This window comes from Macaca thibetana, chromosome 2, assembly GCF_024542745.1.
Source record: "Macaca thibetana thibetana isolate TM-01 chromosome 2, ASM2454274v1, whole genome shotgun sequence".
NCBI classification, from domain to species: Eukaryota; Metazoa; Chordata; class Mammalia; order Primates; family Cercopithecidae; genus Macaca; species Macaca thibetana.
In genome coordinates this window covers 153,109,831-153,127,795 of record NC_065579.1, presented here as the reverse complement: position 1 = coordinate 153,127,795, position 17,965 = coordinate 153,109,831, and the positions used below count along the sequence as shown (strand labels likewise).

Here is a 17,965-nt window from a genome sequence, read left to right as displayed (position 1 = left end):
TTTTTTCTTTGAATTTGATACAGGACATGCTAGGAGATTTGTTTACTCCCATAGAGACACCAGAAGCTCAAAACAGAGGCTTTCTTAAGGGACTGTTTGGTGGAAGTGGACAAACATTTGACAGAGAAGAGCTCTGTGAGTAAATTCCTGATTGTAAAAATGTATTGCAAAATAGAAGACATGTTTCTGTGTATGTGTATGTGCGTGTATAACTTAATGTAATATGTGATCTCAAATTCTAGACTACATATTTTTTGCTTCTTAAAGTTTGAATATTTGTTTCCTTCTGTACCAGAAAAATTATTTGCGTTTACCAAACATGAAAAAAGTGGTCACTTCATATTAGGAAATTGTGTAACAAAAATGATATATATAATTCATACAAATAATGAGCAAGTTAATAAATATCTCATTTACAAGTAGATCATACCTGCATGGCAATGTGAAGGTATTCAAAAAAGTCTAGAAAAAAGATTTTTGAATCTGCCTGACTTTAACCACTGCTGGAAAACACATTCCTTATTCAGAATGTAAGATTTATCAATCCTACAGAATAAATTACTTAAAAAATCTACCAGTGAGACTTTGATAAACAAAATCGAAAAGTATTACTGTTTATCAAAGTCTCACTGGTAGATTATTTATTTATTTATTTATTTATTTATTTGAGACAGAGTCTTGCTCTGTCACCCAGGCTGGAGTGCAGTGGCCTGATCTCGGCTCACTGAAACCTCTGCCTCCCAGCTTCAAGCGATTCTCCTGCCTCAGCCTCCCAAGTAGCTGGGATTACAGGAGCCCACCATGCTGGGCTAATTTTTGCGTTTTTAGTAGAGACGAGGTTTCGCTATGTTGGCTAGGTTGGTCTCGAACTCCTGACCTCAGGTGACCTGCCCATCTCACCCTTCCAAAGTGCTGGGATTACAGGCATGAGCCACAGCGCCCAGCCTCACTGGTAGATTTTTAAATAATAGGAAGATACTAGGGAAAATTTTCAGAGAGAAGGTATGAATATATTTTCCAGAATATCCTACCATCATTTGGTAGTATAGATCAAAATTCTCTTTCTCTGGAACTTTTAACTATGCAAAAACATCTAGGTCCCTTCATACAATAGAATATTATTTGGCCATGAAAAGGAATGAAGTACTGATACATGGTACAACATGGATAACCTTGAAAACATCTTGCTAAGTGAAAGAAGCCAGACAAAAAAAGGTCACATATTGTATGATTCCATTTATATAAAAGGTCTAGAATTCAGAGAGACTGAAAGTAGATTAATGATTGCCAGGGGCTGAGGCAAGGAAGGAACAGGGAGTGGCTGCCAATGAGCATGGGGTTTCTTTTTGGAGTAACGTATGTGTTCTGCAATCAGATAGTGGTGATGGTCCTACAACTTTGTGAATACACTAAAAACAAGTGAATTGTACACTTTAAATGGATAAATGTTATGTGAATTATATCTCAATAAGGCTCTTATTTTTAAAAAATTAGATTCCATCAACTCTTATTAAAAAAAAAATCTAGAATCCATTCCAGTATTACATCCTTGGGAATTCTAACTAAATTTCTGCCAAAATAGCTGTTTTTTCCTTAAAAAAAAAAAATTTAAAAGACAGAATCTCACTTGGTTGCCCAGGCTTTAGAGTAAAGTGGCACAATCATAACTCACTGCAGCCTCAAACTCCTGGGCTCAAGTGATCCTCCTGCCTCAACCACCTGGGTAGCTAGGACTACAGGCACATACTTCTATGCTTGGCTAATTTTTGATAGCTGTTTTTCAATTAAAAAATATTTTTCTTTATTGAGCGCTGCTGTGGTGGTATGCACTTGTAGTCCCAGCTACTTGGGAGGCTGAGGTGGGAGGATTTCTTGATGCCATGAATTCGAGTCAGGCCTGGGCAACATAGCAAGACCCTGTCGATAGAAATTTTTTTTCACTTCATTGAAATTGAATAAAACTGAGCTTTGTAGGTGACTGAGAAATTCTTTTAGTCTTTTAGAAATCACATTTTTTTTTTTTTTTTTTTTTTGAGACAAAGTCTCACTGTCACCCAGGCTGGAGTGCAGTGGCATGGTCTCGGCTCACAACCTCCACCTCCCTGGTTCAAGAGATTGTCGTGCCTCAGTCTCCTAAGTAGCTGGGACTACAGGCACATGTTACCACTCCCAGCTAATTTTGTATTTTTAGTAGAGACAGGGTTTCACCATGTTGGCCAGGATGGTCTGGAATTCCTGACCTCAAGTGATCTGCCTGCTTCAGCCTCCCAAAGTGTTGGGATTACAGGCGTGAGCCACTGTGCCCAGCCACAAATTTTTAACATATGTAACTTATATGGGTAAATGTTATGTTTGTTTTATAAGTCAAATTTTTAACATATGTAACCATCATTCATATATTCATATACCCCATTTTTCAGTGTTTACGGAGAGAGAGAGAGATAGAAAGAGAGAGGAAGAGAACCTGAGGCCTAGAAAGGCTTATATATGAAGGTGAACAGAGAAGTCTGAAATAAAAACTTAGGCAGAAATTTAAGCAAATGATCAGCCCTAAGCTTGGTAGAGACATTAATATGGCTTAAATATGAAGTCACATATGTGAATATTCCAATTCAGCATCAAGAAATGCAATTATGCCATATTGTATGGAACACACACACATACAAAAGGCCTATGATAACAATGTATCTCACTGTCTCTTTCTTAGCATTTTTCTTAAGTGCTAACATCTCCAAACACATATATGATGCTCTTTTAATGAGAATTATGACAGTAGAATGCAATGTTAGTTCTTTGTCTTGGTGACAAGCTTGACTGTTTGAATTACTGACAAAATGTTTTAAATTGCTATTGCTTATATTCTCAGTTGGGGAAGCTTCAGCAGGAAAAGCATCCCGCAGCCTTGCGCAACACATTCCTGGACCAGGTAGTATAGAAGGGATGAAAGGCGCTGCTGGAGGGGTGATGGGAGAGCTGACCCGTGCACGAATCGCACTTGATGAAAGAGGACAGAGGCTAGGAGAGCTGGAAGAGAAAACTGCAGGCATGATGACCAGTGCAGAAGCATTTTCCAAACATGCACATGAGGTAAACTGCTTAAGTAAATACAGACATCTTCATACAGGAGTAACTTTAAGCATTTAGGCTCTGAACAAGAACGCTTAAACAGAGATCCACATAAGTAATCCTATATGAGAATCATGGTAGCCTGGATCTCTTCTAAGTATTATAATTCCCCCAATGCTTGGGAGAGAAAAGGTTTTTTGTTTGTTTGTTTGTTTTTAAATACTTTAAGGTATCGATACTTATTTACCTTAGGGGATAAAGAAAATTATCCATTGATTCTCATACATCTGGGATCCACATCCTCCATTTTGTCTCAGTCATGAAAAATCATCTTCTATCAGCTGAGTCTTTACAGCTTATTTTTAAAATCTTTCTCATATGCACTTTATTTCACAAAATAAAAGAAGCCATTCAGTTTGATTATAAGTTTTGAGATTAGATTTGCATGATTAGCTCAAAAAGGCCTTGCTTTAAATAGCACTTTTAAAGTATTTTAGCATCTTATGGTGGCTATTTTTTTCTTTGCAGTTAATGCTGAAATACAAGGATAAGAAGTGGTACCAATTCTAACTTCTAAAGAAGCTGTGACTGCTTTGAGAAACCATATTCAGGGAAACCAAATTTATTCCCAGCATCACTATTCAACTGCTAGAAGCCAGTTTCTTCTACAATATGTTCCATTTACAGTCAATCTGAAATTATCATAAAGGAGATGTATCAGAGACGCTGTACAACCCAAAGGCTGGAGCCCTGGTTAAAATCCCAAGATATGGCTGAATTTGCCTTTTCCCATGTGGAATGGAGCTATCATCTTGGCATGTCATTCGATAAGGATTTATATTTAGGAACTACGGGGAGTCCTCTTGATTTGAAAATTCCTGTACAAACAAAAGCATTAATGCACTTAATGAAAACAAATCTTTGCATGATAAATTAACATCTTAAGAGGAAAAGAAAAAAAAAAGCATGTTGTGATAGAAGAAAAAAAAAGATTCATGGTAAACTATTTCTATCAATTGGGCCACACTCAACAATTTAAAAAATCTGCATTTGAAGATGTCAGTGCATTTCAAATATATTTGCCATACCCAACTGAAAAGGAAAACAAAACAAAACAAGAACCCAGAGTTTTCTCCTCATCATTTTACTAGAACATTATTGAATTCTTATGGCAAGAGTCTGATTAATGTTCTCTCTCCATGTTTTACATCATTCACAGTTCTGTCATAATCAAATATTGCCAGTATAGTAAATTATTCCCAACACAATTATTTTCATTTCTATCACCTTCAGAATGGGTTGCTGTTTTTAGCACAAACCATGCAGGGTTGGGTCACCTCAAAGCATTTTCTTCAGCCTGGCTTGTACTCTATAGGGGAGTTGGTAGTAGGTTTGGGGAATCTATAGGAATAATAGTTAGCTATGAGAACTGACTTCACAAAAAGGGAAATTTCACACACCCCAATTTCAGTTTCTAAAGTGATATATTTTAAAAGCTTCATTTGTATCCTTGTCTGCCAGTTACACAGTATATTACTGTTCAAACCCAGTAGGGCCTGCAATCGAAAGGTGCTCTTGCAGCCTGACATTCACAAACCAAACCAGATAACCAAACTGGTCATTCTCTTTAGTGTGATTCAGTAAAACCTCAGTTAATGTTTTGGGAAAGGGATTCTGATTTATGACATTTCTGATTTACAAGGGCTTTCATTAGAAAATACCTTTCGGTTTGATATTTACCACTGGAAATCTTTATAAAATATAGTGATGTGTTTGCTATCTTGGCCTCAGTCATCATTATAGACAACAGAAATACATAAAGAGTTTAATGATACAAAATCAATGTTTTTGTCACTAGGTCAAATAATATAAGCCACCAGATTATGTCAATAGATGCCAAACACCTGTCCCTTATTAAAAACTCTTTTAAAGTTGGAATAAAGAATATCCTTAACATGATACAAGGTATCTATTGTAACTCACCAGAAAAGCACCAGAATCAAAACCAAATAGACACTACCATTTCACATGATTCTGGAAGTCAAAAGTTATAGGAATGTATATATACATATTCCAGGACCCATCCTGTAATATGTTGTTTATTCAAAAAAATTTTTAATTATGGTTTTGGCTTATTGCATTTTTGTTAATCAAGGTCTTACTGGATTTACATTTGTGTTAAGACTTCACAATTTTCCTGAACTTCAGGTTATTTTATTAGCCAAAAAAACAGTATTTTTATTTCCTTTATAGTCTAATTTTTTGCCAGAAGTTGTACTTTCTAGCAAATGTTTCTAGTGGTACAATGTTCTCAGTAATTTTGAGAAAACAAAGATGAGTGAAAGAGTTAAGATAACATACACTAGGACAGCATTTCTCAGAGTCCTTGAATCCTCTTGTTAAAAAAGCCTCTCTGTGAATCTCCCAGACTCCTGTGAACAGCCTTATGGTAACAGAATCCAGCTTGGAAACACAGATATTACATGACTGTATAATGTATAGAATTATAAAATTATATGTTAAAAATATTAAAGAAACTTAAGATTAGGATCTAGAAAACACTAGTGGCCAAATTGCAATGTATTATTTGTACCACCAGTTTCAAAGACTTAGTTTTCTGATTTTCAGAACAAATACTTTATCATTTCTGTATTTTAAAAAAAACCTAAAAGAGTAAAAAATTAGTTTGTTTTAGAAATAATGAAATTCAGTTCAAAGTAGCAGTACCTTTGATGAGTATCTCTGAAGCCCTCAATAAGATTTAACTTGTTTTAACTTGATCTACATCGAGATTTCTCAATAGCGGCACTATTAGCTGAAAGTCTTTATTGTGGGGAACTGTCCTGTGTATTGCAGGATTTTAGCAACATCCCTGGCCTCTGTCTACTAGATGCCAGTAGGAACCTCCTAGTAATGACAATCGAAATGTCATGGCCAAAATTGCTCCCAGTTTATAGCCACTATTCTACATCATATAAAGAGGTAGATTGTGTGAATATGTAATATATGTTGTATAAAACTGTACAATAAGTATACAATGTCTTCGCAAGATAAATTATTATACCCAAAATTACATGTGTGGTTCATATGCAATAAAATACAATTTTGAAGAAAGCGTATAGGAATCAGTGAAAAATAACAACTACAGAATATTTTAAGGCACATAGAGAAAATATCAAAAGGGACATTATAGTATTTCACTGTAGAAGTGCTTAAAACTTTGGTCTCACTGAATAGATCAAAAGTTTATAATTAGCACACCAATTGGAAGTAAACAGGTGCTTCTAAAATGCTTGAAAAGAAAAGGCTCTTTGAAGTAGTTTAAACGTGTCTTTCAAAATTGTTTTTATAAGCCCTTCCTTAACGTAAGGGTACTTCATCTCACAAACTCCTGGTTAGTGGAATCCAAATTAATGAGGTTTTACTGTATCAAAATTATTTTTATAATTCAAAGAGACAGCAATAAGAAGAATCTAATGTGGATGTGATTTTTCTCTTTGAACATTTCTGTTCTGTTGCACTGACCTTAGCGTGCGTGCACACACACACACACATCGCCACCACTACCATCATCATCTTATCCTCACCTTTGGAAAATGAGTACTGTTGATCCATGTAATCCTTTGCATAGTCTCATCTTTCCTATCTTTCTTCTATTCTGGAACATAAGAAAAATACTCCTAGTAACGTGGACAATGATACAGAAAGTGACTCTGAGCCTTAGTTACCATCAAAATTACACTTTATCTGCTAAAGCGATATCAGAAGATAAGGCTTGCAAACCACAGTCCCAACAAGTTGACCTTGTCTCCCTATGACTTCCTCAAAAGATAAGGCCTTTTTAGTGTTACAGCAGAAAATGGGCCTTTTAATTTATTCATCTATGAGAAGCTAGAAGTACTTCTCTGATAATAACATGAGCAATAATCCCTACCTTGAAATCATCCATTAATCTTGGAGTTTGGAGGGAGGGATGATTGATTCCTCATTGGTTTTAATCGCCTACAAAAGCAGTACTACTGACTTTGCTTCTTACACTTCACTGAGCCCCAGACTTTAGGGCCCCAATCACTGTCAAGATCATTGTCCGATGGAACTTTGGAAGGACAGTGACAGAACTGAATGAGATGTTTTCCAGTGATTCAGTCACAAAGATAAGTCTTTCAAATCTTTTGAAAGTGATTCTCAAATTAATAAATCAAAATCCAACTATTTTCCCTCAAAGTTTTTAGGGATCTGAAAGGAAAAAGTTTACTGTTGGAGTCCCTTTTTATGTGACCAATGTACCAGTTTTAAAGGTACCATCTATACTTTATCTACATGAAGGGATCACCATGACTTTGAGAGAAAAAAGAATCAGATTAGGCCTAAGATTGGTTGAAGATTAAAATAGACTCTTACGTTCAAGCAGAAGGGAAAAATGAATCCAATCTAGAAAAGTAAGCTAAACATCCTCTCCTTGGCTTAGGATCATTGGGACAAACTGGGAGTATATCTGTGTGATTACACCCTGCTGCTATGAGAAAAAAGAACTGTAACCTGACCATGTTGGCTCACACAGGGCAATGCCAAAAGAAGTCAAAACGTGGCCGGGCACGGTGGCTCAAGCCTGTAATCCCAGCACTTTGGGAGGCCGAGACGGGCGGATCACGAGGTCAGGAGATCAAGACTATCCTGGCTAATACGGTGAAACCCCGTCTCTACTAAAAAATACAAAAAAACTAGCCGGGCGAGGTGGCGGGCGCCTGTAGTCCCAGCTACTCGGGAGGCTGAGGCAGGAGAATGGCATAAACCCGGGAGGCGGAGCTTGCAGTGAGCTGAGATCCGGCCACTGCACTCCAGCCTGGGCGACAGAGCGAGACTCCGTCGCAGAAAAAAAAAAAAAAAGAAGTCAAAACGTATCAGGTCTTGGTCTCTGTGTCAGGAGAAATGTGGTAGCTTTCACAGCTTCTTCACCTCTGTCCTCTGTCACGCAACTCCATTTTTGGCTGGGTGCCATTTTTGGCTGGGTACTATTTCACATGCACACTGTCCTGGGTGCCAGAAATACTTGTGGTGTACCTGGTTTGAGCAGTACCTCTAATACGCACCATTCCAGGGAACATAGTTGTTAACATAACAAGTTTAGTGTGTGTATTTGCAGACAACATAGCCCTGAAAGCATGAAATGTAGAATAGGTAAGGTCTGTCTCAGAAAAGGAGGAGGAAGTACCAATTTGGTGCAAGAAGATTGTGGTGAGGAAGGACATGGGAGCCACAGTGAAGTGAAAGAGGCTTTAAGGAATCAGATACACAGATGCTTTGATTTCCATATTTATCTAGAGGAGTGATTCTCAACCTTGGCTCTACATAAGAATCACCTCAGGAAATTTTAAAATTCTCAATTATATTAAAATCGTTTGGAGTGGGAACCAGATACCAATATTTGTGAAAGCTCCAAGGTGGTTCTAATCTCCAGCCAAAGGTGATTATCACTGCTTTATGGCCAACTAAGGAAAACTTGTTTGTTTGCCTTGGCTGGTGCTCCAGCCCCAGTTCTGAGTGGTCAGGGAAGGCAAAATGTAAGATATTGTAATGGTATTTATTCTGGATGTCTCAAAGAACAAAAGTATTTGGGAATTTCTGACCAGGCAATGCCCCATTAACTCTTAATAACCGTCTTTGTGATAGTCTCCTATGTGACTTGTCCATCAATTATTCCAATTAAAAGGTCTAGGTTTTTTTTTTTTCAACTGTCTTACACATGTGACATCACAAGTTACCAGAAGTAGCACAGTACATACAACAGCATATAAAGCTAAGTGGAAAACTAATTCTTCATATTTAGACAGTGGAAATTCTCAAAACAATCATTTGCTAAATTAGGTCCAAATTTATTATTCATTCTTCTTCTGGAGGAGACATAGGTACCAGGTACCTGTTCTGTTGTAGGTATATTTCACTGGACTTGGTCTTAGCAAAAAGGAAGAACAAATCTTCCTTTTTGATTGTTATCTCAATCAAAAGCTCCCAGGGCCACTTGGATTTATTTGCTTAGTTTGGACATATGTTTAAAGGAAAAGAATACCTGTAACTTCCTGTATGACATCCAGTGCCCTGAAAGAGTGCTTACACCTTCAAAAAAGGAAAATCCAGCCTATCAAAGGCAGTAACGCATACTGAGAAGAAACTCAGAGTTATCGCCCTCATACTGCTTTCCCTCTGCTGTTGGCCCACCCTTCTTGACCGCAAAGCCAGAAAATAAACTAGGTGGTGGTTTTGGACAATTGTACACAGGATCAGAATCTCTAATAACCTATAATTTTTAGTACTTAATTATGTGATGTTTTATTCTAGGAAATAAGAAACAGATGACATCATTGATGTATCTTTCTTTCATCTTCAGAATTTTTGCATCTTTTCAGAAAATGACAAATTACTATTTTTCTGTTGCACTCAGCAATTGTGACTATACTTAACAAAATTCTTGTAGTCTGTAGAGATATCAATAAAATTGTATATGTTTGTACATAGATGCTCTCTTATGTCATGATGTCATGCACTAATGATTTTTGCCAAGATTACATATGGACAGAGGTAAGACCCATTTATAACACTATGAACTATGGTTTTGCAAAGTGTAATTGTTTTCAAAAGGCAGGGAGGGGGTGGGAGAGCAATGTACAGCAAATCTATCAAATACAACTTCCCAAAACTCACACGTTTTGCTAGAATTTATTAACCCAATAGCCATTCAAAATCTCCGTCAATTTGAGGAAATGTGTTACTTTTTGTTGGAAGAATTTAAAGACAACTTTTGACGATGTTGATTGAAGTTCACCTTCAGTGAAGTACAAGTAAAAATAATTTGTTAATAATGCATCAAATGAAACCAAGGTGGATAAGATGTGCCTACAAACTTAACATGCAGACCTTACTTCCTCACTTCTTTTCAGCTCAGGCTTTGTCCCCATCCAGGCAGAAAAATTAAGCTACTATGGGCTTATTCCAGCTCTTAGTAGTTATGATAAACATTCATTAACTCAAGACCTCCAACAGTTCTCGGAGAGTGTGCTCTCCTGCACCCCTGGCTTTCATAAGCATAGTTAATTCCTCTCCAGGCACTTTCCCCATATTTATCTATACTCTGGCTGTAAACAACTGACTTTATTCTTCCAAATCCTGTCTAATTTAATCTCAGGAAAATTTCCCCACCACAATTTTTTTCCTAATTTTAGTTCCATATAAAAATGGAAAAAAACAGCCAACCAACTCTAGGCTAAAAAACTTGTTGATTAAAAATACAAATATGCATACTGACACTTTAAAATACAAAGTCCTTTTCAGAATTTTTCTCTCTCAGAATTTCTTCAAGGGGATCCATTTACCTTATTTTTGAATTACAATAACTCAAGCTTCAGCTACTTGCATTCAATATCTGAAATACTGTTTCGACTTCCTTTCTTCCTCCTTCCCTTCCTTCCTGTTTCTTCCTCACCCCCTCCCTCCCTCTGTTCCCTGCTGCCCTTTCCTCTCCTCCCTTCCTTCCTCCTTTCTTTCCTTTCATTCATTCACTCCAAAAGTCAGCCACACTCAAAAAGGTTGGTGATGGCATCGCCATACAAAGACTGCATTGGAGTAGGGTGAAAAGGAAACAGCCCACAAAAGACAGCACTGGAGTGAAGTGGCAGGGTCAACCCTTCAGTGGTCAGTGATGGTGTGTGATGTTGGCATTGGAACAGGGCAGAAGGCAGCCCAGTGGGGTCAGGAGGTTGGCTACATACAGGGCATTGAACAATTAACAAGAATACTGATACTATGGGAGCCAGGTTTCTCACTGATGGAGAACAAAGAAAGGAAAAATTAAAAGGGAAAGCTAGAATAAACCCTAGAGTATTAGATTACAATTGGAAGTATCAGTGTAAATTTTTACATATATATAAAGTGTGTATATAATGTATACAAATATAGATGGGTATCGCTACATACTTTACATACATATGTGATAATAAAGATGTGTGTGTGCACATGTGCCTGCATAGTACATATATATTTCCTAATTCTGCACACCAAGAAGACAGGGAGCAAGCCCCTCACCCCCTGGAGCAATGAGCACAACTAGTGTCTGGATATTGATTTCCAATTACTATTCTCTGCTAAAAGGAACTGGAGTTCTCTGAAGAAATGTCTGATTTTAAGGTTAGAACATTTTTGTGTCAGAAAATAAAGTATTCAAAGAATAGGGACATGTCAAAAGGACACAGCAGCTACCTTAAAGGCTACACAGGACAAATCAGGTATAATCTGAGCATCAAGGCCAGGTGCAGTGGCTCATGCCTATAATCCCAGCACTTTGGGAGGCCAAGGAGGGAGGATTGCTTGAGACCAAAAATTCGAGACCAGCCTGGGTAACATAGCAAGACCCTGTCTCTACCCAAAATAATAATAATCATAATCATAATCATAATAACAAAAAGAAAAGAAAAAAGAAAAAGCATAACATGTCATAACAGAAATTTAGTAAGTACCCACTAGCCCACATTGATATAAATAAAAGCAGAAAGCGAAAACTCTTCCTTACAATAGAATATCAACAAATAAATAAATGTAGATGGAATTTTAAAATTACCATTTGGCAACCATTATCGTAATGACTTGGTCAACAAATACCAGTGGATGCTAAAACTAGTGAGGTAAAGTGGGACAGAGGAAGAGGATATTTCCACAGTCAAAGTATCTTCACAAAAAACATTTGCTAATCATAAAGAAAAATATAACTAGAGAAACATGGCAGACACCACCTTAATCAAGTTATCAAAGTTATCACCACCAGCAAGGGAACAAATCATCATGTGCAACCTGACAGGATGCAGTGAGTGAGAACCCACAACACCTCTGCAATATTCCTGCCAAAAATGCAGGATCAAGGTCTAATCATGAGGCAATAAACAAAAACAAATTGAATGACATTCTATAAAATATCTGCCCTCTATTAAACATTTTCAGTGTCCTAAAAGTCAGGGAAAGACGTGTTCCGGATTTAAAGAGACTATACGGTCATGACAACTAGGTGCAACTCTTGGTCTTGGATTGGACCCTTTTGCTATAAATGACATAACTGGAGAAATTAACAAAACCTGAGTGGTGATTTCTGACTTGATTGGGATTCTTGGTACTATTCTTCAAACTTTCACCTAGGTTTTAAATTATTCCAAAATAAAATTACAAAAATAAAATATTTCCAATCTTGCTGTATTACCTGTACTTCAATGGCATTGTCTTCTACCTTTCATAGCAAATGGACAGTTGCTTTGCAGCTTAAACAATGGTCTCGTGAGCTGGTTTGGGAATCCAACCATTATTTAAACATTTTTTTGAAATGTGTTTTAATTGCACAAATAATACATAAATGCATACTGTAATAATCATATGATAAATTTAGACAAGATCAAGTGAGTATTTCCTTTGGTTACCTCCTACTCATCGAAATTAACAAGTTATAGTTTGCTGTGTTTCCTTCTAAATATTTTTCTATGCTGCAACGTGCTTATTCATGTCTCTACTATGTCTCAGATCGTTCTATGTCAGTACCTATAATTCATTCTTTTTAACTCACTTATATTATCCCAAGGTGTCAATAAACCATAACTTGTTACCACTCTTTTACTAGTATTTAGATATTTTCCAGTCTCTTGATATTACAAACACGACTGCAGTGAACATTTGCACATGTGTTTTCCGTATGTGCAAGTGCTTAAGATGTTAATGTCAAGTGGAATTGCTGAATTAAACGGCATGCTCATTCAAACAATTTAAATAGATGTTGACTAAATTATTCTTCTACCAGTGTATAAAAATTAGTTTCCTTTCATCTTCACCTATTTTCAAATATTTTTATTTTTTCACACTGTTAAAGATGAAAATGGCATCTTATTGTTTTAATTGGAATTTTTCTGATATGAAAAGGTTTATTCCTCAGTGAGGCTTTCTGCAGAGAGCAAGCCAACTTGAGAAAACAAGGAAGAGACTGGGTTTTTATTGTGGTCAGAAGGTGGGCCAGGGATTGCAGCATGGGGTTTGCATGGTTTGAAAATCCCACTGGCACCAAAGAAGGGAGCATCGGATTTCCTCTCAGCTTACTCAGATGTGGACAGAAGAGGAAGTGGGAGAATAGAGGCTCAAAACTTGTCAGCAAACATCAAAAGATGGAGTCAGACTCCACTACAGATCATTTGTCTATTGTTGATTTTTAAAATGTGGCTTAGCTTCTATGACTGATTTTTCCTTGCCTTGGAGTCTTCCTAGGAATTGTGTAGTCTCTCCCTCCTCCTCCCTGCAAGATTGGCTTCTGGGTTTAGGAGAAGGCTTACATTAACCCATGATAAAGGAGGAGGTGTGCTGGTCCTTGTCTTCCTCCCTGGATCCTCTGGGACTCAGTAACAGTGGCTGGTCTGTTGTGACCCTTGAGTACCTTCCACTGATATGTGCTGAAGTACAACTGGTGAATGTGTGGTTTGCTCTCACTCGGGGTTAGCACCATATGGTCCTCGCTCGCTAACTCAGCCTTACGTAGGCTATGGATCTGTTCTGAATTTGCTGTTGTGCCATGGCCCCTGGGTTAGACGGTTCAGTATCTTTCACAATTTAACCTTATTGATGTCACTTTTTCATACTGAAAATTTTTCTTTATAATGTAGTCAAGTTTTATCTTTTACCTTTATGATTTTAGAACTTTGTTTTAAAGAAGGCTTTTATTTCTATAAAGTTATAAACATTCTCACATTTTTAAATTTACTTTCATAGCCTTCTTTTAAATATTTAGGCTGTTAATCCATCTGGAGTATTTTGTGAGCATTTGACATAGAGATCCAACCTCATATATTTTACCAATGGATACTCTTACCACTACATCGCTGTTTATGAACAGCCTATCTTTCACTACTGATTTGAAATGACATTTTAATCATTTCTCATATATGTATAAGTCTGTTTCTTAAATTCTTTGTGTTTTTTTTTTTTTTTTTTTTTGAGATGGAGTCTTGCTCTGTCGCCCAGGCTGGAGTGCAGTGGCGTGATCTCGGCTGACTACAAGCTCCGCCTCCCGGGTTCACGCCATTCTCCTGCCTCAGCCTCCCGAGTAGCTGGGACTACAGGAGCCCGCCACCACGCCTGGCTAATTTTTTGTATTTTTAGTAGAGACGGGGTTTCACTGTGTTAGCCAGGATGGTCTCGATCTCCTGACCTCATGATCTGCCTGCCTCGGCCTCCCAAAGGGCTAGTATTACAGGCATGAGCCACCACACCCAGTCTAGTCTGTTTTAATACTCTTACTTGTCTATTTCTATCCCCTTATCAAGCTATTATATCTTTGTGATACATCCTAATATCTGATACAAATCTTTGTTATTTCTCAAGTTTGATAGGACTGTGTATTTTTTTCTTCAGGTGAGTTTTAAGATATTATCTATCTAAAAAATATAAAATCCTGATGAGACTTTGATGGAATTAAAGTTATAGATTAAAAATTAATGAAGTTTTTTGTTGGCATCGCTTCCTTTGGGACATCCTTATCTTTTTGTCACAACCATTTCCCTAATTTCTGTTAATTGTGCCTTCACTGTTTCTCAGGTTGCTTATCTACCATATCTCAAACTGCAGCAGTGTCAGCATTCCCAGGAAGGTAGTTATTCTGTAATTCCATTTATGTTCAATTTGAATTTCACTTCCAGTATTATCATTTTTTTACTTCTCTGGTACACTTTCATCTTTACTAGCCAACTTCCACTTTTGATTATCCATTTTTGTAGAAGGTGGATTTACCATTGGGAGACAAGCAATCAACACAACTACACTTTGCCATCTGTAAGTAAAGTGAATAACAGATGTGAAATGACCAATCATAGACAGCTTTTGGAAGAAGTGATGTAACTGGTCCTCATCATGATGCATGTATGAATTTCCTATTACGGCTACCAATTCCACAAACTTACTAGCTCAAAACAACTCAAATTATTATCTTGCAGTTCTAAAGGGCAGAAGTCCAAAATGGTCTTAACTGGGCCAGAGTCAATGTGTTGGCAGGGCTACATCCCTTCAAAAGGTTCTAGAAGAGAATCCACTTCCTTACCTTTTCCAATTTTTTGAGGGTTCCTGCATTCCTTGGCTCATGGACCATTCTTCCAACTTTAAAGCCAGCAGTGTAGCATTTTGCAATCTTTCTCTGTTTCTGTTGTCGTATCTTCCCTGACTCTGACCATCTGCTTCCCTTTTATAAAGACTCTGTTGATTACAATGGAACCATTCAGATAATCCAGGATAATCCCCCACCTCAAGATCTCTAACTTAATCACATCAACAAGGTCCCTTTTGCCATGTAATATAACAGTTCACAGATTTTAGGAATTAGGATGTGAACTTTGGGATGAGAGGCATTATTCTGCCTAACACAATGTGCATTTCTTATTTACACAGTGGTTGTGGTTTGAAGAACTATCAGTGAAGTTTGAATTTCATGCAGTTACTCACAGTTAATATCCACTGGTAACTGAAATTTGAACTGTGTTGCAGGGAAGACTCGTGTTATTAAGTAAATCATAGTAACTGGGATTTCTGCATACCTGAATCATGCAAAATGGGGATGGTCTGTTTCAGGTCCAGCTGACAGGTCAAACAGAATGAGAAAATGCATGTGACTACACAGACTAGGCCACGGCTGCAGAGAATGAGGCAGAAGGGACTTTTGTTTGACCTCATGTTTGAAGAACACTCACAGGTAAACAGATTGAGCTTTCTCTTGTCCAAAATCTTTCAAGCCTACCAGAATACTGACAGCACTTCAGCTTTTAAGAAACATAGTACAGTGGGGCGCGCCGAAGATGGCCGAATAGGAAGAGCTCCAGCCTCCAGCTCTCAGTGTGAGCAACACAGAAGACGGGTGATTTCTGCATTTTCAACTGAGGTACTGGGATCATCTCACTGGGTGACAGTGGCATGTCGGACAGTTGGTCCTGGTCCACGGATGCAGCCCAACCAGCAAGAGCTGAAGCAGGGAGAGGCATCGCCTCACGTGGGAAGTGCAAGGGGGAAGGGAATTCCTTTTCCTAGCCAAAGGTAATTGAGACACACAACACCTGGAAAATCGGGTAACTCCCACCCTAATATTGCACTTTACCAAGGTTCTTAGCAAATGGCACACCGGGAGATTATATCCCACACCTGGCCCGGAGGGTCCCATGCCCAGGGAGCCTCCCTCATTGCTAGCACAGCAGTCTGAGATCTAATTGTAAGGCAGCAGCAAGGCTGGAGGAGGGGTGCCCACCATTGCTGAGGCTTAAGTAGATAAACAAAGCCACCTGGAAGCTCGAATTGGGTGGAGCCCACCACAGCTCAAGGAGGCCTGCCTGCCTCTGTAGACTCCTCCTCTGGGGACAGGGCACAGCTAAATAAAAAGCAGCAGAAAACTCGGCAGAGGTAAATGCCCCTGTCTGACAGCTTTGAAGACAGCAGTGGATCTCCCAGCATGGAGGTTGAGATCTGAGAACGGACAGACTGCCTGCTCAAGTGAGTCCCTGACCCCTGGGAGACATCCCCCACTAGGTGCAGACTGACACCTCAACCTCACACGGCAGGGTACACCCCTGAGACAAAGCTTCCAGAGCAAGAATCAGACAGCAACACTCACTGTGCAGCAATATTCTATCTTCTGCAGCTTCCGCTGCTGATACCCAGGCAAACAGGGTCTGGAGTGGACCTCAAGCAAACTCCAACAGACCTACAGCTGAGGGTCCTGACTGTTAGAAGGAAAACTAACAAACAGAAAGGACACCCATACCAAAACCCCATCAGTACGTCACCATCATCAAAGACCAAAGGCAGATAAAACCACAAAGATAGGGAAAAAGCAGTGCAGAAAAGCTGGAAATTCAAAAAATCAGAGTGCATCTCCCCCTCCAAAGGAATGCAGCTCATCACCAGCAACGGAACAAACCTGGACGGAGAATGATATGATGAGTTGAGAGAAGGCTTCAGTTGATAAAACTTCTCAGAGCCAAAGGAGGAACTACGTAACCAGCGCAAAGAAATTAAAAACCTTGAAAAAAGATTGGATGAATGGATAACTAGAATAATCAATGTGGAGAACACCTTAAAAAAACCGATAGAGATGAAAACCATAACATGAGAACTACATGACAAATGCACAAGCTTCAGTAACCGACTTGATCAACTGGAAGAAAGAGTATCAGTGATTGAAGATCAAATGAATGAAATGAAGCAAGAAGAGAAGTGTAGAGAAAAATGAGTGAAAAGAAATGAATGAAGCCTCCAAGAAATATGGGATTATGTGAAAAGACCAAATCTACTTCTGATTGGTGTGCCTGAAAGTGACGGGGAAAATGGAACCAAGTTGGAAAACACTCTGCAGGATATCATCCAGGAGAACTTCCTCAACCTAGTAAGGCAGGCCAACATTCAAATTCAGGAAACACAGAGAATGCCACAAAGATACTCCTCGAGAAGAGCAACTCCAAGACACATAATTGTCAGACTCACCAAAGTTGAAATGAAGGAAAAAATCTTAAGGGCAGCTAGACAGAAAGGTCGGGTTACATACAAAGGGAAGCCCATCAGACTAACAGCAGATCTCTCAGCAGAGACTCTACAAGCCAGAAGAGAGTGGGAGCCAATATTCAACATTCTTAAAGAAAAGAATTCTCAACCCAGAATTTCATATCCAGTCAAACTAAGTTTCATAAGTGAAGGAGAAATAAAATCCTTTACATACGAGCAAATGCTTAGAGATTTTGTCACCACGAGGCCTGCCCTACAAGAGATCCTGAAGGAAGCACTACACATAGAAAGGAACAACAGGTACCAGTCATTGCAAAAACATGTCAAAATGTAATGTCCATCGACGCTAGGA

The 17,965-nt window shown here is 38.3% G+C and overlaps 1 protein-coding gene across 4 annotated transcripts in view; it reads left to right on the top strand.

Annotated features, from left to right (window-relative positions):
- STXBP5L (syntaxin binding protein 5L) overlaps positions 1 to 9,578 on the top strand; it is a 512,379-nt gene extending 502,801 nt beyond the window's left edge. For all 4 annotated transcript variants that reach the window (XM_050781882.1, XM_050781881.1, XM_050781884.1 and 1 more), the window contains 3 exons: positions 24 to 135; positions 2,867 to 3,087; positions 3,595 to 9,578. In XM_050781882.1, coding sequence (XP_050637839.1) covers positions 24 to 135; positions 2,867 to 3,087; positions 3,595 to 3,636 — 375 coding nt within the window. In that variant the 3' untranslated portion in view covers positions 3,637 to 9,578. The remainder of the gene's footprint in view (positions 1 to 23; positions 136 to 2,866; positions 3,088 to 3,594) is intronic.
- Positions 9,579 to 17,965: the final 8,387 nt, after the last annotated feature.